The 21,783-nt window shown below is 37.9% G+C and overlaps 1 protein-coding gene across 2 annotated transcripts in view; it reads right to left on the bottom strand.

Annotated features, from left to right (window-relative positions):
* TRPM7 (transient receptor potential cation channel subfamily M member 7) overlaps positions 1 to 21,783 on the bottom strand; it is a 54,973-nt gene that overhangs the window by 28,634 nt on the left and 4,556 nt on the right. For both annotated transcript variants that reach the window (XM_080607574.1, XM_080607575.1), the window contains exons 2-5: positions 4,730 to 4,809; positions 2,519 to 2,557; positions 1,808 to 2,006; positions 581 to 794 (exon numbers count right to left, since the gene is read on the bottom strand). In XM_080607574.1, coding sequence (XP_080463700.1) covers positions 581 to 794; positions 1,808 to 2,006; positions 2,519 to 2,557; positions 4,730 to 4,809 — 532 coding nt within the window. The remainder of the gene's footprint in view (positions 1 to 580; positions 795 to 1,807; positions 2,007 to 2,518; positions 2,558 to 4,729; positions 4,810 to 21,783) is intronic.

Genomic DNA, 21,783 nt, shown 5'->3' with positions numbered 1-21,783 from the left:
TGAATGCCACATCTTATTAAGAAATACCACTGTTTTATTAGTTAATCGGGCCTGTAAAGATCTGGGAACTTATTTTACACAGAAATCATAATCTGAGTTGGAAGGGACCCATAAGGATCAAGTCCAACTCCTGGCTCCACACAGTACCACCCAAAAATCAAACCGTATGTCTGAGAGTGCTGTCCAAATGCATCTTGAGCTCTGGCAGGCACCCATACTACAACTATCAGAATGGGACAAAGTACTGTGTACTAGTAATTTGACAAAACAAATATTAGCCTAGTAAGAACTAAAGAGTCTCCAGTACCATACTATGCTTATGTTAATTGCATCAAGTTTTCTTTCTTGCAGGTTCAAAAACTGAAACAAACAGACCCAAGTCAACACCACCACCTTCATGTTTTTTCTCCTTGCAGGACAACACAGCAATGCACTTCCAACTACACGTGTTCAAAATGAATTGTTTTAATTTCATTTGACCAAACTACATTTACTTTAAGATGTAGCTATTTATTCACTAAATCTTCTGCCTTTTATAAACCATAATCTAGTTAACTATGCACATTCATTGGTACTTTACCTGTGTTCACTCCTCCAGTTATAATCCAGGCTCCTGTTGTTACTGCAGCTTTAATAAGACCCTTGCCAAGCAACTGTTTGATGCGTGGGTGAAGTTCAAATTTCTGCATGCCCCCATGTACAGATATAACAAGCTTTGGCAACTCCATCTGCCATTCTTTAAGCATAAGTTGCAGAATAGCTTCAGGCTTAGTGTCATATGACAACCGCACATACTGCAGACACAAGAAGAGAGATAAAAGATTCTTAAAAGAAATAATCACAGAATCAATGAGGGGATAAAAAAAAAGAACCACGATGTATTTCAGGATATATTCTCCTATTCCTGGCTATGGAAAATGCAATTATTTTTCCTAAACCATGGCAGAGATGATCTAATCTAGCGCACCAGGCTGTCCTTGGGGGATCAGCTTCGTCATTAAAATGCTTGATTTTGGCTATAGGAACTACACTGAATCAAAACTCATTGCAGGCTAAAACCATGTGACCATTAAGCAATTTCTACCACAACTAGAAACCCTTCACAAAATGGTTGTGGAGCATACGTCAGAATTTCCAGATCTCCAGCCTTTCCCGTGCACGTGCATTTGTGAATTAAGTGTTCTTTTCCAGAATTTCAATCTACAGGCATAATTGTTTTCAACCAGCCGCTCCCCCCAGAAACTTGGTTGTTCTGATTGGTCTGATTATGCTTTAATCATCTTGAACAGATCTTGTAAAAAAGCATATTCTACATCCGTCCATAATTGCAAATGATTTTTCAGAGTTTGAGAATTAAGAATAGAAGGATAAGATAGCAGGTGTTATTTAACAGATCCTATAAAAATTTAACAGTAATGAGTAAGCAGCAGCACTGATGAGTAAGCTGTATTTTAACAATGTCTGAAACAATAACGCTGAATCCTTAATGGAATGTTTTGCTGAAGGGATTAGGAATTCTTATCACCATTTGCAATAAATATAAAGGTAAACTGTACATGAATGCAACTAGTTCTGATAGATGTAAGCAATTTTTGTTATGAAAAAGAAATTTAAAAAGGAAATTAGACAGAATTCAGACCACAATAAAATTATTATGATAATAGAGGGAACTGGTTTGTCACAATGCAAGTGTGATCACAATTTCATCCTTCAGGCTTCAATTTCAAAAACTAAATGAAGGATCCACCATCTGTATCAACATGTTTAAAGTAAGAAGTCCTAGTTTAGAAGTAAGCATCATACATACCTTAGCCCTGTAAGAATGAGAGCCACCTTGAAAGTTGATGACACCATAAGCATCAGTAGAGGTCTGTTCTGTATGTTTTTCCACTGACCATTCTTCTACTTCCTGATTATAGTTTTCACCTAGCTTCACATCAGAGTATTTCATAGCAAGACTTGCGGTAAAACAAGCATGTTGTCTGACCAAGCGGCCACAACAGCACCTGCACCCAAACATATAATTTAGAATACTTGAATAAATACTTCATTAGAAAATGAGAACACATCTTTTATCTAGAACAGAGACCAGTTAGTTTTCAAAAGCAAAGATTCTAAATATATAAACCTCTTTTCTAGAGCAAGCTTATCACCACAAATATGTAGCCTTGTTACCATAAATATTTAAGACAAGAATTAATTACAATAATATACATAATCATTATGCAAAATGTTGAAGCTCACTGAGATACCAAGTTGGAGGCCAAAAGAACTAGAATTAGTCAGGACACTAAAAACTGAAATTGATTACTTTAGCCAAGTAATTTATATAACTTCTATAAACCGATGATCTATGTAATGCAGGCGGCTCTTCACTTAGTTATATTTGTTTTATATCTAACCTTTCACTGACTTGTCATCTGCAATACTGATCAAGAATTTTAAAAACGTTATTATGAAAGTGATTATTGAATGGAAAAAGAGTATTCATAAATATTGTAATTAAAAGAACTCTTACCTGACAAGTTGCTGACAAATCTGACATCCTGGAAGGCATCTATAAGAAATATTTAACTATATGAGTAAACTTCAGCTTAAATGTTAAGGTGGGGGGAAGGGGGAAAACAAACAAAAAATGGGAAGATTTAAAAAAAAAAAAAAAACAACTCCTACCACTTCACATGATTACAAAAAGATTACTGCACTACAATAAATGGAAAATGCTGCAAAAGTTTGAATATTTTAATTACGGTAACTTGTCTATTTTATGTGACTGCTGTATATGCATCAACCAACAGTATATCAACGTGTGAAGGCTACAGTTGTGAGCCTTGAAATTGGTTTTCAGGCTTTGGATCATTAATATCTGAAGCCCCAAAATATTTCAGACTGGATTATGCAGTACTCAACCAGAAACATTTTGCCAGACACTGAGAAGTTACTTAAACTAGCATTTTCTTTGACACATTCAACTATACCTTGTTGCAGCTGTTCAAAAAATTTACCCCTCTATTACGCATCCAAGTTGGACTGCCTGGGTGGGAAGGCTATTTGATCATTTCAAATATGAAATTTTTTGCATGTACAGAGAAAGAAGTTTGAACAAACATACAATAATGTCTTAACACACATACACAAACCCACAAATCTTCATTTCTACTCTGTTCCATCTTAAACATTTCCCTTGTTTTCCAGCTAATAGTTTTATTAATATTTAAAGATAGCATAGCAGATAAAAATTTCTATCACTGTTTTCTGTAATTTTCATAAGTATTTGCCACTTACAGCCACAGTAAGAGCTGGTATGCAACAGCATAAAACTACATGTTTTATATAGGCTGCATTTGATTCTTTTATGCACAGCTCATGAACAGCAAGCAATTTGTCTAAACTGAAGGACAACGTCCGATGGGAAAGTTGTAAAGTCCCTTACATACTACAACAGGTTAACCCAAAAGGGCAAGTGTTGAAGACCATTTTGTTCCTTGGGAAATGCTCTGGGAATTTTAACAGCTTCCTAATTACTTTGTTTGCATTTGTAAATTTTCCATGTGCTATAATCATGGCTATAAATTCTAAAAGCTTCTCATATCACGTGGTTTCAAGGAATGTGGTGAATTATTTACAATAACCAAAAAATTCTAAAGATTTTCCTTTGTTCTTTTTCTGCCTAAAAACAAATTCTTAGAAGTAAAATAATACCTTACTCACAAAAAAAAAAAAAAGTGATTTATAATTTCTTTTCATGGAAAAGACTGAAATAGAAGTTTTCCAAAGCTCAGAAGAAGGTTTCTCAAAAGATCTCAAACATATGAAGCTAAAGAAAGCTGATCTGAAATCCACAAGGGCATCAGTTAACATTTTGGTTAGACATAATTGCCTTAAAATACCAATTTAGAATCTATTTTACTTTGATGTGTGACATAGATGTCATGACCTCGCCTATCAAGTTTCAGGCATTGTAGGAACTCTTAAATTATCCCTATGGCACTTGGTGAAAGTAAACGCTTACATATCTAATGTTAGAGCTATCACTGACTTGATTCCTTCCACATTTGTGACTTAGTATAAGTTAAGACAGCACCCAAGATATACAAAGTATACTTCATTTAGTCTCAATCTCCCCTCTAAAATGTATTTCCCCATTTTTCAATCTCATTTTTTTTTCCTTACAGATCTTAAAGAATGAAAAATGATTAGAAATGACATGGAATCTTTTGATAACTGACCTATTGTTTTGTTTACCTTCCCTGGAACTGATGCTTTCTCCAACCTCTGTTTTGCAAGTAACATCATGATTCTCATTTTTCTTTATTCTACTTTCTACAAATACTTAATCCCTTCTTACTTCACTGTCAGGTCTATTTTTACATGTTACCATACATTCACACTGCTCTTTAAATTCAAGTAAAGTATCTCTCTGAGACTGACTTTCCAGAAATTTGCCACAAAAAAAAAAAAAGACAAAGAAATCCATACTGTAGACACACCACAGACATCACTAGAAGGACTGGTAAGAAGAAGTAAAGAGAACAGGGGAACATCTATTGGCAATTTCTGCAATGCCAAATAAGTTCAAGAAAAAAATATCCAAGCTAAAGAAAGAGTGGCAATGCCCAGACAAAAAAGACTGAACTAAAAACAGTACTTTATACAGATGGAGTAGTTAGTCCAAATATCTATTATACAGTCTTGCAGTAACAGCTTTCTTGCAGCATTTCTAGTTTACCTGTGGGGGTCTTTTGAACTTGGTATAATATACACACACTCCCTCTTGGTGAAAGTATTTTCTATCCAGGATTTCTGGGACTGGAGAAAAAAACAAAACAAAACAGTATTATAAAATACAAATCATAAAACTTTACACTGAAATATACTTTCTAAAAAAATAGGTACTAGGATGTGAGGGTTATTTTGTTGTTGTTGTTTAGTATTTTCAGCTTAAACTTGAAACATATTTCAACATGAAATTAACAATACATACTTCCTCAAATGCTTACCTATTCTAATAGGTGGACCTGATTTCATTTCAGTTTGTTTAAATAACCACGTAACACTATGTTACACGATAACCTCAAGATTACATGCTAAACAATATCCATAATGCCCTATGCCTACGTCAGGTTTCAGCAATACATTGGGAAAGGAACTTGGATGGATTTTTATCGACTAAAAACAAGAAGCAGCTCTGGCATGGCAATCTGCACCTTATGCAATATTACTTTAAAATCTTATTAAGATTATATTAAGGTTTCTTCATTGCTGACACCTGTTTTACACTTACATTTTACCTTCAGAATGCTTTGAGAAATTTCATACCTGTTCTATTCTATAACGAGGAGGGAAAAAAGACTGGTGTATGTTATTCACAGGTATCTATTAGAGTTCTGTGGTAACTATGAAGAAACCAACGTGTTTTTTTTTTTTTTTCTGTTGTAGCACAAGATTCAGTAAAGACATACTGTTTTTCCACTCACTGCAATTTGAAGATCAATTTAAGATAACAGAGAAATTATTACAAGTAGGACTGTAGCGGCTAATTTTAAAATAGGCCCCTGGAAAATTGTTCCTCAACCGTCTACCCTCTTTCAAAACCTTTCCCAGACTCAGCAGATCTTTCCCACATTACTCATTATCATTTCCCTCCAATATTTTGTTTAGTGAACTTTGACAATGAATCTGTCGAGACAGCAACAAGCTGCTGCTCCAACTGCTGCCCTAACACTGCGAGAGCCACCAGCCTCTTCCAAGGAGAACGGAAAGGTGCAGTGGTACTGACGCTTCTCAAGAGAGAAAGAGGAGGGGGAGAAGAACACAAGAGGTATAATCCCTAGGGAAAAATCCTGGGTGGGAAGAGGACTTGCACCCAACAGAATGAGAACCCACACCATATATTTTAAATTTAAATTAATATTTTAGACATCTGGGATAAATAGCCAAGGCTGTTATTTGCTCCTGTCCTATCTTCTTTCCTTATACAGAGGAAAGGATGCTGTTGTGACGCAGGAAAAAAGAAAAGGCTATAGAACTGCAGAACATCAAATATTACATGCAATCATGGTGTTAAAAAAGATTTCATACTTATGTGGCTTTTCTTTTTTTCCGTTCTTCTTTAATTTCTTCCTTCTTTGGAAGAGAAGATAAAGATTGAAGTGAGTGACTCTTTGCAGTCCTAGACACCTGTGCCTTACACGCAGCTGGGCTCAAAACAGCTTTAGCTCTTCTCTGTCTTTTATCAGAAGATTAGCAGTGTTATAAAAATAGATTTGATATATATATATCTATATCTATTTTATATGGAAAAAAATGTATATTAGGAAGGCCTAGGGTTTTTCTCCCCCTTCTCTCAGTATTTTTAAACACTATTAAGCTCTCACCTTGGCCTTTGTGATACGAATCCCAGTTCTGGAAGTTGCTTTCTGCTTTGTCAGGGGTCCCCACTGTTTATAAGTATTTCTGTACTGCATTTCTTAAAACTGAAGTCTTTGTACAGATCATTATTTTAACACTGCAATAGTTTAAACTTGCATAGGAACTCTGCAGATCCTCCAGAATATAAAGATATAGAATATAAACAATTTAATGCCAAAAGCTGGCTAAAACCACACCTTGAAGCAAGCTTTCACAGGCATAACAAGCTAGTTATTGAAATCTGAGGTACATAAACCACATGTAATTATGTCAACTGCTCCACGCAATATTATTGTTATTATTAAGTAATGATCAAAGCTGAGGACAAGGAACACTAATTCATAACGCAACACCAGTTCTCAAAATTTCAAGAAAAATACTATTTATTTTTTTTTGATCTTAAAGAATGTAGTTTCACTCTCCAAGGATTTCTGTTTATTCTTCAGCAGTGAAAGCGTCCTCAGTAGAGCACAGGTACATCTATACTACTTGCACAAAGGAGGATCTATATCATTAAAACATACTTGGAACTTTTCATCTGGTAAAACTAGATCTTCTCCAGAAGAACTCCTGTACGCTAATTAATACTTATCACTAGAGATTTTATACAGAACCTGCTAATTACAGAGTCTTGTTTTCAGCCAAGGGGCAGGGCAGGCAGAGGAAAAAACAAAAAGAACAGAGAAAGTGAGAGACGTTTCCCATAGACGGGTAAAGATCACATGAAAAAACCTGGGAGAACTGACGCGCCTTATTTACAGGGAATGTACTATCAACTATTAGCTAACACTCCTGTGATGACCGGAAGGAGAAGGAAGATGACGTGAGGACACCGCTAAGATAAGGAAGTATTTCTTAAAGGAAATTACTGCAACTAATTTGTCAGCTAAAGATTAAGTTAAAATAGGAGATCAAGTCTGTAGTCAATCGTAAGAAAAAACAACACATAATTAATCTATTATAAAAAATTCCTCGCTCTTATTAAAGCTTTTTAATCCTCTCTACAGAACACAACCACACCTTTTAAACTTTGCTTATAGCAACTGGACAACTTCTGTTAATCACAGTGATGTTAGTCTGTTTTGCCGGTGTGTTTTAGAAGGGGGAACCTTCATAATGGCTACAGGTAACATGGGTCAGCTCTCATACGGGGAGCTCTGTAGCACTGCTGTTCAAGAAAAATCAAGCAGAAAAAACCCACAACCTATAAACTAGTTTGTAGGGAACTATAACCCCCACATCCCCTCAAAACACAAAGGTCAGATATCAGCAAAAAGCCTAAGTGGTATAAACCAATGCACTGCTTTTTGTCTCTTCACTTTCTTTACTTTCAACCTTGCATCTTGAAAAAAACAGCTTTCCATATTCTCTCCCACGCCTTTTCAAACCTCTCTAACTTAACAAAATTTAAGGCTACAAGAAAAACTTTAATACCATTAGTATTACTCCAGAACAACCTTCACTATCTTTTCCTACAGGCAAAAGTTACCTATGAAAGTTTTACTTGATTAAGACTTGCAGCAATCAATGTTGGCAGGATTTCATCTGCACATGAAACAAAACTTGTCTTTCACTTTTTGGAAGATATACCACAGTAACTACTCATTCTTGGCCCTGAAGTGCCTGATGACACTTTAAGCTGTAGAGGGATAAGCAAGATACCTTAACTCTGGTTGCACTGATTTCTCACTAGACAAAATTCACGGCATATTTCCACACTTCTGAAAGAACTTCAAGAAACAAAACACACGGATCTGATTCAGTAAGCTAAAAGAGATATATTAACCCTGGGGTCACGGTTAAAGGAAATACTTTAAACTACTTCCAATAAATAAGTCCTTTCAAAAGTTTTGTAAGTGCTGAAACAATTATAATTGACATTTGAAACAAAATGCGTACAAGTATTTGCTGAACTACCAACTACAGAGAACGTACCTGACTACTAGACTTCCAACTTCTGGAAGGATCTGAATGCCAACATAACCCCACAGCCTTTTAAAACAGGTAGAAATTTTCCCAGGACCTTCTTAGGCATTAGTTATTTTTGCTTCAGCAATAGCATTAGCACTCCAAAGCATCAATAATATAAATAATTTAAGTATCCCTGCCCAAGATTTGCGGAATTCTTTATGTTATTTTTAGTGAAATTCATGACGGATACTTCTAGTAAGTCTGTTTGTAGAATGAAACATTTATCACAAAGTTACCTAAAGTTCATGTTTGTTTGTTTTTATATAACAGTTTACAAATGAAAAGAAGCAAAGTACAGCATGAGATCAGGTCTCAAAAGAAAAAAAAAAAAACTACAATGCCTTATCAAGCTACTCTGAAATTCTCCAAGTTTATCCAACAAATTTGGTCTGAATTAATTTCCTGCCAAACAGAAAAGATCTATACAGATCTTAAAAAAAAAATGCAGGATTCAATGAACACAAATTTGACAGATGTAAATATACTAGTACAGCTGACAATCACAAATTTGTTCACATACAAAAGGATTCCAACTTACTCTTTCTCCCCATTTATAGTATTTCATACTGTTGAAGGATACTAAGTTATAGAACACTTGTTAAAAAAACTAAGTTTAAACTTCCCCCAAATATAGACTGTTGAACCTGCAATACTACATAACAACCTAGAAGTGCTGCTGATAATTTTTTTTTTTTTTTTTAATAAAGCAAAACCGCTCAATCAGGAAGCTGACCTGGATTTAAAACAAAAATCATATTACAGACTATTACTTTTGTGGAAGGCTGATAATACAGATTTCATCTACTGATCGCATAGACCTTGCTTTCAAATTGAAAAGTGATATCCACTTCTACGGCATCTCATATTCCAACTTTCAAATCTTTGCTTATACCATATTGGAGTTCAATAAATGTGCAATATTGGAGTTCAATAAATAAATAGTTTTTAAAGGAAAAGATCTCCCAACTTTATTTGTCCTTTATTTAAAAATAAGGAGACTATATATTCTTTCCCTACTGCCTCCAATTTTCCAAACGGTTGAGGTTTCTATTTGGGCAAGAAACAATAATGGAAAGTCTCAGCAAGTCTGAAAACAAGAAAATACAACAGAAAGCCTCTGTAGCATGAATACTCATGCTAGCGCTGCCACAGAGCAGTCCTATCAGTCTAGGCATCTTACAACCAAGAAAATAAATTTTAAAACATCTACATAAAGACATTTTGTACTCAAGAATGTCCCTTAGCTTGTCTATTCAAGGAAACATCCACAAATAAGTTACTATTTTTTATGTAACTACATATACTGCACACACACTCTACGATTTACAAGAGAATCTCTTATCTAAGAAACCCACTCCATTGGTCAAACGTGGTGTGTCATGGGACTGAACTGTGATCCCTGCCCAGCTAACACCTCCTGGAGCACGCAGCTCCTGTAGCTACAGCTGAAAGGCAGAAATTCCATACAAACCTTTGTCTTATCGCTTTTGTACTCCATGGTTGAATAAAAATAAAGAAAGCCAAACAACTAGGACAACCATGGTTTCAAATTAAGTTAATGCATATCAAATAGTTTAGAATTCATAAAACTTCTTGTGGGAAGAAGTGATGCAAACAAAATCTGTGCTTTATGTCACTGCAAAGATTTCCAGCAGGGGCTTCCAGCCCTTACAGCAACGAGAAGAGCGCCAGACCTGTTCTCACCACAGGTTAACTGAACAATACTGAAAACGCGCGGTCCAGGATAAGCCAGGAACAAAGCCCGCATACGGGGTGGAGGTATCGGAAAGGCAGTTATGCATACATATCCCAAAGAAAATATCTAACGTTTTGTACTGAAAAATCCTAAGAGAGTACAACTCATTTCCTCAAGGAAATGTTTAACCGCTTGCAGCAAGTCTTCAGAACTCCTTTAGCTAACATTCAGCGCATAAGTAGATGGGAGGAGAAAAGAAAAAGATAGGCAATTTGATGCTATGTATTTGCTAGCATTCATTTTAAACTCTTGGCTCCAGCAAACCAGACATTTAATTCACTTGCTTTCCTTGCAATTTAAAATTATATACCTCTATAATTACTGTTTGCTTTGTTTTGCCTTTTTTTAAAGGAGGGGGGAAGAATACAAAACATTTAGTGAGCTAGCATTAAAAACTATATATAAAGACTACCGAAGAATAACAGCACTTCCTCTCCACAGAATATGCAATACATGCAAAAAGGCTTCAAAATTTGTTCTTGAATCAATTATTAGAATATCACTAAGTCTTACCAATTGTTCTAGTAACTGGGGGATATGTGCGGTACCAGAAAAATAATATGCCTAAATACCATCATAATGCCAAATCATATTTATACAGAGTGCTTTGATATATCCCCATGGAAAATGGAATACGAAATGTCACCCTAAACAATGAGGGATAATGTATTAACCTAAAACTGTTGTTTAATGCTGTAGAAATGATTTTTTTTGCAAGGGTATTTTACCTGAGTCCAGGGTTATTTTATTATTACTTTGAAACAACTAGTAGCCGCATCTACAAGAAAAAGTTGTTTCATTTATTTTCCCCCACACACACACATGCTGGGACACCTTCTGCCAGCGAACCTGAATGGCCCAGACACAGACAGATCCCACTGCACACACTGTGTCTCGGCTGTGTTGAAGATCCTGTTCTGAGCAGCACAGTTCACCTGGCTGAACTCCACTCCTAAGAAACTGAACAGCTCTAGTTTTCTAGGTCGAAATGTTTCTCCAGTGAAGATATCACTAGAGTCCTGAAAATACTGTGCTCAACAGTAAAAACAAAAAACAAAAACACACACCATTTTTACTTTAAAAAAATTGTTGAGGAAACAAGGAGGGAAAAGGGTACTCAAAGAACATCATCTGCCGATTCTACTGCACAGCACGTTCAGAAACAGACCTCAACTGAGCCAGCAAGCACAGATAGGAATCTTCGTATCAATGGCTCCCTTAGTGCTGAAAACAGATCTTCAACAATCCTATTCTTTATTAAACAGCTCAGGAGATTTGCTCTGAACAGTCTTCACAGCAATCCAGGTCTCTAACAGAGTGGCTATTGTTTTGTCAAGTTCTTCTCTGACGTAACACGGTCACCGCTTAACTCACCAAATCCGTCTGCAGTTTTGGATGCAAAGAATACTTTGTCAAAAAGGATTTTTACAGCACTCCCTCAAACTTGATGAAAATGATTCCAATGTACTATTTAGAAAACGGGCAGCTCCTGTGGGAGCTTCTCCACCAAGCAATCACACAGCATAAAATAGAGTTGGTTATACTTGGTAGACTCATTCAAGTCAGGCAACCGTAAGTTCATCTACAGAATTTAACACTCTGAAGCCCTTATTTTTAATCCTGATACACCAGAATAAAACCCACAGATCTTGTATTTTTGGGACATTTTTACTAAGTTCAGACTCGATTCATTTTACCCACATTATGGGGGGAAGTTATTTTCTAACTGCAAAAGAGATCTTGCAATGGGCAACTCTGAGCAAATCCAAAGCAAAGTATCTTATATGTGGGAGGAGAAGAAGGAAGGGGCAGATGCTGTATTTGCTTTTTGTGTCCCAGCTTTAATCAACAGAAATTTGGAATTTTGTTAAGAAAACCGAAGAAGGTAAAACAGTTTCACTGCTGGAAACCGGGGTAAATAAATTGATTTCAACGCAGTTTACATTTTGAATCCTCAATACTCTCGAAATATCAAAAAAAATCATTTTTTTAATTAAAAAAAAATTATCTCTACTGAAGAATCTAAAATTGGTTTTCTATGAGCTTCCATACCAAACACATTTCAATGTATTCCACAAAAAAAATTCAAAAGCATATATCAAAGCTATCATGTAGAAGCAACAAACCAGGAATTAGCCCACTGAGTTTTCAAATGAGATAAAAGGAATTCTTCACTCCCCAAAATTTAAAACCTTCATTTCTGATGAGATTCCTGAAACAAAAGGATAGAAAAAGAGCAAGTGGTAATAAGCACACTGAAAATATAGATACAGCTTTTCGCCCAGCATTTTTAACTTTAATAGCCACTTCACTTTGTTCAAATGAGAGATTCTAAAATACACAGAGTAAAAGTACATACCTTCTTCAAAACCTATTTTTAAGGATTTCCAGTCGCTAATATAAACCAGATCCAAATGTCTTACATTTTTAAAGACACAACCTACTTTTCCTTCCTCATCTACAGCGATAAAATCGTGTACTTTGCATCATCTTCACTTCTCTCAGCACTGATTTATCTGCAGCCTATTGCTGTTCTAATCTTACTGCTTGCAGACTGCAAGCCTACACACACTCTTAAATAAGACCAGTAGGAAGGTAAAGTTAAGTCAGCCTACTTAACAACATGGCAAAGAAGTGATGCCAAGTGGGTCAAATTCATTTCTGTGAGCATCAAGGATGGCCATTCTTCCTGCAGGGCACAGTGGGCCATACCGGGCATGTCTGCTGAGATCCCTGCATTTCCTGGCTCACCAAATTTACTGCATGAGATTTACTGCTTAGCTCAGTTCATACTTCACATTTCTGGCAAGTGCTGGGCTTGCTTACCTCGCATACGTCACACAGGATGTACGAACAGGCAATCCTATGAACTCCTTTTTTTTTTTTTTTGAAAGAGTAAGGCTTGGAGCAAGTTATCACAGGTAAAACAATCTGCATAGCCTGGATCTGTTGGCTGTCCTCCCCAAGCAACTTCCAGTCCCTTCCCCATCATGCAGGGAGTACAAATCACAGATGTGAAAAAGGAGTTAGCAGTGGTCACCTCAGGAAATACGGTGCTAGGAAAAGGTTCCTGCCACCAGCCAAGTAATTAATCCTACCTTCAATTTTCTTCTTAATTGTTCCCAGATGAAAAAAAAAAAAAAAAAAGCTCAGCTCTGTCGCTACCCATAGACAGCATACAGGCTGCAAGTTCACATCACCTAATGCAAAGACACATTTCAGCTTTATTTGAGGTGCCGATTCGAAGGCGGTCCTCCCTTTCTGGTTCATGAAGTACATGAATGTCTGATTAATGCGTTTTATGCTAAAGCATGTCAGAGCTACGAAAGCAAACTGGAATGGTGTATGTTGTTGGTCTTGCTCTACAACTTCTTAGCCTGTTCTGTTGACATATCTGACATATTTTTAATGTCATATGAAGAAAGGGACTTCTCTGTCATCACAGTATGGATTTTGGTGCCTGCTGACCTGTGTAGGCTATTATTAACTCACTAGAGCAATGGAAACATCTTATCACTAAGGGATGGTTGACATAGCTGGCCTCGGACAACCCTCCGAATACCTTAAAAAAAAAAAAAAAAGCAGGAAGCCTTATACTTTAAATTACTACAGATCGGTATTTCTCTGAGTAGCATAGGTGAGAGAGAAGAGGAAAAGAACATATTAGCATACATGCAAAATAGGTGACAGCATCAGATCACTGCTAGGGATGATGAAATTTCACATAACTTGCCTTTAGACACAGTTAAGGAGGAAAACCAATTTATGTTTATAATCAAAACTACCAGCATTAGGAAGGAGGCCTATCAGCAAAAATGCAAAGAACCATCTGAAACAGATCAGGAATTTTGTTTGCTTTAATGGCAAGTACTATTAAAAAAGCACTTTATATAAGTTACAGAAGTTATCTCAGAGCAGAAAAATCATTAATATTAGCCTAGTATTAAAATGTAAGCATTCAACATGATGTCTGAGGGAGACAGGAATTAGTCATATGATCTCTGAACCACCTTTGCTCTCTTGGGAAGTGGAACAGATGCATTACTCATGGATAGGACCACGCAGGTGTGACAGGGTAGATTGTCTTAACCCCTGTTCTCTATATTGTACCTGCCTGTACATGTGTGCACACAAAATTTGCCATTATTTGCTAGCTATACTAGGGGAAGCAACCGTTTCGGTCAACTCTCTATGGCAAACAGAGTTGTTAGAGATTAAAATAGAATGGAGAAAGTAGATTGATTGGGAAGAAAGAAAACAAGAATTTGCCACAGAATAGCTCACCTACTATAGAATTATGAAAACTTCACTATTCTTAAATTCAGCTCATTAACAAAGAGCTACAGGTTCAGTTACGCTTTCATTGCCTGTCAGGACAGAGCACTAGCTCTCATAACAGAGCTAGATAAGCGGGCAATTGCTCAAGAGTGCGCGCTGACTGCAGCCCTCATCTCCGGGCCTAAGCAGCGTGACAGCATTCTAGAGACATCCACGGGCCGAAACCCTTATCAGAAGATAAAGTTCCCCACTAAAACTATGTGGGTAGTTTCTGTTTATTCTAGAAAAGTGCAAACAAAAAAAATTAACTGGGTTTATTTAGGCAAATGTTAAAGCAGCTAGTTATTGCCTGAAATAATACATAATGCTCATTAAGGCACTTCAAAAATTTCCATCCTCTGCTTTTGAGAGGAACAATGAGTTGTTTGAGCTACTCGGTCTTATTTTGTTGACTTCTCACAAGGCAAGTCTTACATAAAAATCAAGCTCTCCACCACAACCTGATGCTGACTGCTGAAACACTCTTTTACACTAACTCTCCCATTAGCATTCAGCCATTTTATTATTAGTGGGTTTTAAAAGTCTCAACTACAGTTTTACATCCCTCTCCCTGGATGCCTCTTTCAAAGATCATAGCCAGAGCTGTAAAACCTACGCAATGCAATGTACTGTGTGAGAGCTTAAAATCATTCATTTTATCTTCAAGTCAATACTCAGGCTGCTAAAGTGCTCCATTTCACTGCAAAAAACCACTACACGACTTCCTATCACACAACCCTTCATATGCACATTGCAGTACTAATTAGGATATCTGTGCTTGTTTTGTAGTTCTTAAGCACAGACTTAATCTAGCTCTGGTCAACTCCAATGCAAGAAGTTTCTCTCTAATCCTGCTCTTACTGGGCTGCCTCAGCAAGCCTGAGTCCCCAAGCTAAGTACTCAAATCAAAAATACAGCTCTCTAATTGAGCACTTGTATGGACTTGAAATGCTCTGATTCACCAAGTTAGACTATGTCAACTAAAAAGCAGAATCACCTGTGGGGACAAAAACCCCTTTTTGCTCCAGTAGGGAAAACTAAATGCATCCCAAGAAGAAGAAGAGTTTGTAATGTAGACAGACATCCATTCCAAATGGCTGCTCACTAACTGAAAGTACACTGAAGCAATGTGGGTAGCTCCCCAGGATGTACAGTTTACTGTCTTAGCCCTGTCACTTGTTTTTTGTTAGATGCACAGTGATAAAGTTATCCTCTACTTGAGCAGATGGAAGAAACTACAGTTTTTCCAGCTCTCCCACCAAACGTTGATGCGGAATAGCAGGCTACCCAAAGAACCAAGCTACCTGCAATATAACTATGTTAAGCATTGCAAATCTAAATAATCACACTCAAATTATATATATGATTTTTAAGGTGTATTCTGAAAAGCAAGACGCCTTTCTTTTTTTCTTTTCTTTTTTTTTTTTTCAGGGGGTAGGGGGAAGGAAAATAAGTGATATTGAAAGATCACAATGCCACTTGCACTTCATTAATGTTTTCTGTTTATTTTCTTTTTTTTCTAACATACTGGCTTCCAGTAAAACTCACCAATGTTGAGGGACATGTGGCACAAAGCCCTACCTATGCTGTCGCATACTACGCTGAGCTTCTTACTGGCTGACTGAGGGAAAGGAGTGAAGGCAGACTAGAGTTCTAGAAAAACAGATGCAAGAGTAAGGAAGTGGAAGTCCTGGCAACAGCAAGACCAAGATACATAGGAAAAATCCTTGTTTTAACAGATGCAATTCCTAAAATTATACAGCAAGGGCTCAGTCAGAGAGGACAAGCAGAGCAAGTCACCACTCTGCTCTCCCACCCTTTCCCCAGACACGTGCCCCTGCCCCTTCCTCACACCAGCAGTCACATACTCTCCCTTTGGAGAACTGATTTGTCTCCTAAACCAGCACAACGTTATTTCCAGTAAAACACCGAGTAGCTTTGACATCAGAAAGAGATGATTCAGATGCAAAAACTAAGGCAGGGGAAAGGACCACATGGCCATTATCACGGTGGGAACAAGGGAATTAGGACAGCCCCTTTGGCAGCGGTAAACTACTGGGCTAGCAAACAGCACGAGCTGATCTAAGCGTACTGTCAGGATAAAACAAAATAATCCCCCAAAGCACACATACTCGAGGCATCCAAGAAAAGATCACAAATCTGTCATTCAAAAAGGCTTTCTTTTTAAGAAAAGGCATCCTGGTGTTCAGGAAGGAAAGGTAGCTAAGATGGTGTTTACTTCTCGGAGAGCTGCCAACAAAGCAAGAACGTATTGCCTAAGGTCACGCGTTAGGTGAGCAGATACCCTGCGTTTGAGAATAGCTTTCATTCTCATCTGGCACTGAAGACGTTCTTTTCTTAACTCATTGTATAATTAAAACCCAACTAACTAATACATTAATTATTCACAAAAGATTTTTCTTGTCCTACATACAAGCTCTTTATATGTGTCAGAAAAACTGTGAAAAATCCAGTAATGACACCCAAGAGAATAGTCAAAAAGACTAACTTTAACTTAGCAATGTTAATTTTTCTAGGTTCTCTCTGCAAAAAGAAGCAAAGAGCTGCTCTGAATCCCCCTCAGTCTCTGCTCAGCAAGCCCAAGGAGACTCAGAGCCTCATCAGCTTCTGTGAATAATCCTCCCCCTCTCTGCAAAGTCTACCTGTATCCTGCAGATTGCCTGTATGCATGTGATCAGAAAACATTTTTCTACAAATAAAAAAAGGATTTTTCTTGAAGGCACAAGGTGTCTTGTGTATTTCCTACACCAGGAAGGAAGCCCAGCTTTTTTTACCGTGTAGTCCAGCAAGGTGCTATGATTATATTCACGCCAAACACCACTTCTCATAGTCTACACAACAGCAAGCACAACCAGACAGATGCATCCAAACAACGACTCGTTTGTTAGCAGCAGAACAGTCACCTGTAACACTAGCTTGGGGCCGAAACCAGGACAAGAATGATTAGCGTTTTCTGTCCTATTTCCCTATATAACCAACCTAACAACACCACATTGTTCTATTAGTGCATAAACAATTACAAAGAATTTAGCAGTGAAGAGTCCCCAGGTTCTACACAAAGAGGTAGAAACGATGAAGAAAACTGCATGCAGACAAACTGTTTTTCCTATAGCTTGAAAACTTCAAAGGATTTTTCTGCATAAGATTTTTATAAAAGAAAGAAAAAGTCAGGCAAATTGCTCAATGAGGCAAAGGCATAAATCCTCATCAAAAGCATTTCTGAAGTTGGAACAAATTAAAAGGACAAAGGTTAGTTAGGGGATACTTCACTTTTCAATGCCTCTGGCTGCAAGGCCGGTTTAGAAGGTTAATGTCCGTCCCAGGCTGCACAACTTTGCTTAGTGCCTCTCACACAGGCCAAGGTACGTGCCAAAAGGGCTGCCCCATGGACCAGTGCACAGCGTAACCCCACAAACACTGTCAGCAGCATGGTGAAGGAGTCAGTAAACTACAGCTTGTGAAATTGGGAAGAACAAGCCTCTTCCAACTAGTTGTACAACCAGAGGCATCACAACACCAGACAAGGCTAAGTTCCTCGAAAGTTGTCTAGGACACCTGTCAGCTTTGGTATCAGTGATTTACTCCCTCCCTAGTATGAGATTACTACTATGAGCAGGAATTCCTCCAAGATAAATCACAAGCTTTTTGGGCTGAGGCTCACCCCCAGCCAGAAAGGTTTCCAGTGCTTTCAGTTACGTTTCTTTTTAATTTGCTGTTTAACAGAACTCTGGAAACTACCATTTGGGCAGCACTGCAGTCAGGGAACTGACGACAAACTGGCAATACTTTGTAATTTAAAACATCGTTAACTGCATCCACTTTTGTAGATTAACTAATTTTTATAATTGAAGAGAAAGTTGATTAACAGTTCTGCAATTACACAACTGGTATTTTTAGGCTCCAATCATGTCTCACTTAAGCACATAACGACCTACTCAGGTGATTGAAGTTATGCCCAGCTAGGCATTTGCATGATCACAGCAGTCACTGGGACAGGCTTTGAAAGGAAGCTGAGCTTTTTCAGACTGGCTCTAGCCACAAACTACTATACTGGATTGAGCTTACTACACAAAGCTAATTAGACATGCAGTTTTAATTATGCGGTACGTCAACATGACCGCCTTTGAACTTGGTCACACGGCTCCTGTGCTGAGCTTTATCGAACACATTAGCAGAACACAGCTCCACTCTCTCCTACCCCAAATGAACTGGTTCAACTTCTTCAGAAAGTTAAACAGGGATGGGAATAGCCCTAAAAAACAAATAAGTAGCATGTTAAGATCATGGAGAAAAAAAAATCTAGAAATATTTTGTTTTGTGAGACAGGTTACCGGCAGTGGATCATTTGCAAATAGAAACAACTTGATGGGAGGAGTCATACCCATCTCGATGGGGGCTCAGTTCACAAAGAAAAACTACAGCACAGTGGATCTGGGAAAAAAGGTTACTTAACTTATATTTGGTAGAACGCATTCAAAAAGCAAGGTCAAGAAAAATGTCCTCTCTAAACCAGAATGTAGATACATAACTATGCCAGCACAGCTACCACATGCCTACAGTACAATTAGACAAGGTCTGCAGTGCAATTTGGTTTGTATTTTGAAGAGGCTACAGAACCTGACTCGCGATGGCACAGCTCCATCCATGGCAGCACACAAGGCTGTAACATTGAGAAAACACTCATGAAGAGTAACTGACACGCAGACTAATCGGAACACTTACTAATGTGATGGCACAGATCAACTCTCAGGCATCTCAGAGCAAGTTTTCGCAGCAAATTCACACCTGATGTCAAGTTTGGGGTGTCACGCCCCATTTTTCTAAGACTCTGAACATGATCCAACTATCTCACACCAACACTTGCATTTATGCAGTCACGTGGAGAGCCGATTCAGGGAAATGACCAGCAAAACAATTAATCCTCAAAGGGAGAAGGAAAAAAAAAATAAAGGAAGTGATTAGATTAGATTTTTATTCATTCAGATCCCTGAAACAGCTGAGTGACTGAGCGGAGTGAAGCATAAAGGGAGGGGTGCAAGGGTGACAGCCTAGCTGGGGTTAGACCGAGCTACAACCACACCTTTCAGATGACTTTTGGCAGATCTGGGAGTGGCTATTAAAGATGTTATGGTCTTGAACATCAACCCTGCTCGTATCTGAGGTTATTACCCTATAACACACATCCACACCTCGGGTACTCTGGGTCAGTCTTGGGAAATAAGCTGTCAATGAAGCGAGTAATGATGGGAAGACCTGGACTGTTAACTAATACTACTTCTAAAGGTGCCCCGAGTCTAGAAATTTTTAGGCTATAAGTGCTTCTGAAATACAGCATTCCTAACAGAGCAACTAAAAATTCATTTACAGAAGGCGTAAGTTTATATGTTAAAAATTGAGTTTGTCAAGTCTGCATTTCATAAAAATTGATTAGCATTTTTGCAGCATTAAGATTAGGAGTAGGAAAATTTGGCAGGTATTAGGATAAGAACTGTCAAACACGGACGTCCAACAGAGTGGACTATGAAGTGAAAACACTGTTTCTGTTCTTAGCAAAGGTGAGAAGAATCAAGTAGATAAGATTAAGAAAATAAGCACCTGTCTACAGAGAGAGAAGTGGGAACAATGCATGAAACAAAGGCTAGTATTCGATTGCAATAGCCATTGTGTTACGTCTGACTAAGCTGTAACCCACACTTTCCCAAGCCCTGAAGATTACAGAGTTACGTTATGGTGAAAGACTGAATTAGATTAAATTAATTTATAGCTGTAACTGAGAAAGTATTCTCAATCAGGAATGTACTGGTGCACAAGAGAAAATATATATTGTAGTAACCACTGCCCAGGCTGCCACAGACCTTGAAATGGCTCCAAAGATCTCAAATCCAGAGAGAGGCTTCCCCTGCCTTACACACACGCTCACATCCACGAGTGCCAGCCACATCAAGGGGTTTCTGCAACCCAGGGCTTCCGCAGCCTGCGGCGCCAGCGCTGGGTTAACAACGACGCTCAAAGCTCGGGGACCTGCAGCCCCGGGGCCCTGCCAGCTGCTATCAGGACCCCAGTCGCCCCCGCTGCAAGACAAGCTTGGGTGCAAGGTGTCTTTCCTTCGGGGAGGAAGGAAAGCAAGCAAGAAAGCAAGAAAAGAGGTAACCCATGTGATGAAGGATGCATCAAAGTCACATATCTGGGAACTCTTCCAGCTGTTGGAAGAGATTAAAAGGAGCTTCAATGTCACTCGGCAGCTGCAGGGTAGCTGGGAGTTCCTTTGTCATTTCCAAAGTTCAGTGTCCAGAATAGTCAATTCTTTTTTAGTTGGCCAGCATGTTTTAACCGAGTTCAGATCTTTCAGAAAATACATCCAAGAACTGTTAAGAATACATTTTAGAACTGTTAATCCTGCATCTGAGCATGTTCTACATCAGGTTCAAATGTCACTCTCAAAAGAAGGGAGACAACTTCAAAAGAAGACAAGCAGCAGTGTTGGCTTAGAGATAAGAAATGGCTCTTGAGGAAGAGCTTCAAAAGTGATTCCGTATTTCCCCTCTAAACCAAACATGCCACTGAGTATATTTTTTCTAGGTCTGTTACTTTTGTAGTTCGCTTCAAAGTGTGAAGTCCTGAGTTGCTATTATACGTGTTAGCAGTGAGTCTAGACATTGATAAAATTCACAAGTGTAATTTTCATACGTAGACAAAGTACATGCATACATCTACCCATACTCTTTGTATATATTAGTCAGTTGCAAAATCACCCTTTGCAAAACACATGATGTGCATTTGAACAAAATAAATACTGTTAATAACATTAAATAACCCATAACTTTGATCTGACTTTACTGAAACAAATTTTTAGGGAAATAATGTGCATTATTTTAGTATTTATTTAAAAAAAATCGCAGAATTAAGGTTTAATTCAAACCCACCACCTCAGTAACACCTGAATTTTCTTCTAGGTAAGGAGGAAAATGCCTAACTTGGTTTATAGATGCAATCAGTTCTAACATGCTGTCAGGTTGTTACCATACTTTCCGCTCTCCTCGACAATCAACCACTTCATTTGTCTTACAGACTTTTCCTGCAATGTCCTCACATTGTATGTTGTCAAAGCACTTTTCACATTTAAATATTCTAGTCCTTGAATATGACAACTTTTTGGAAACATCAGCACCACAGTCAGCAACACAGCTAGCGTTCTACCTGGATCTCCCATACATTTAAAACATTTTTTCCCCCCACGTCTTGGGAAGCAAAAAAAGGATACAGTTACGGATAATTGAACAGTGCTTAGTGTTCAGTTTCTGTCTTGA

The sequence above is a fragment of the Anser brachyrhynchus genome, assembly GCF_964034855.1.
Source record: "Anser brachyrhynchus genome assembly, chromosome: 11".
In the NCBI taxonomy this organism is placed as follows: Eukaryota; Metazoa; Chordata; class Aves; order Anseriformes; family Anatidae; genus Anser; species Anser brachyrhynchus.
The sequence above is the reverse complement of the archived record's forward strand: the minus strand, read 5'-3'. Positions and strand labels throughout refer to the sequence as shown.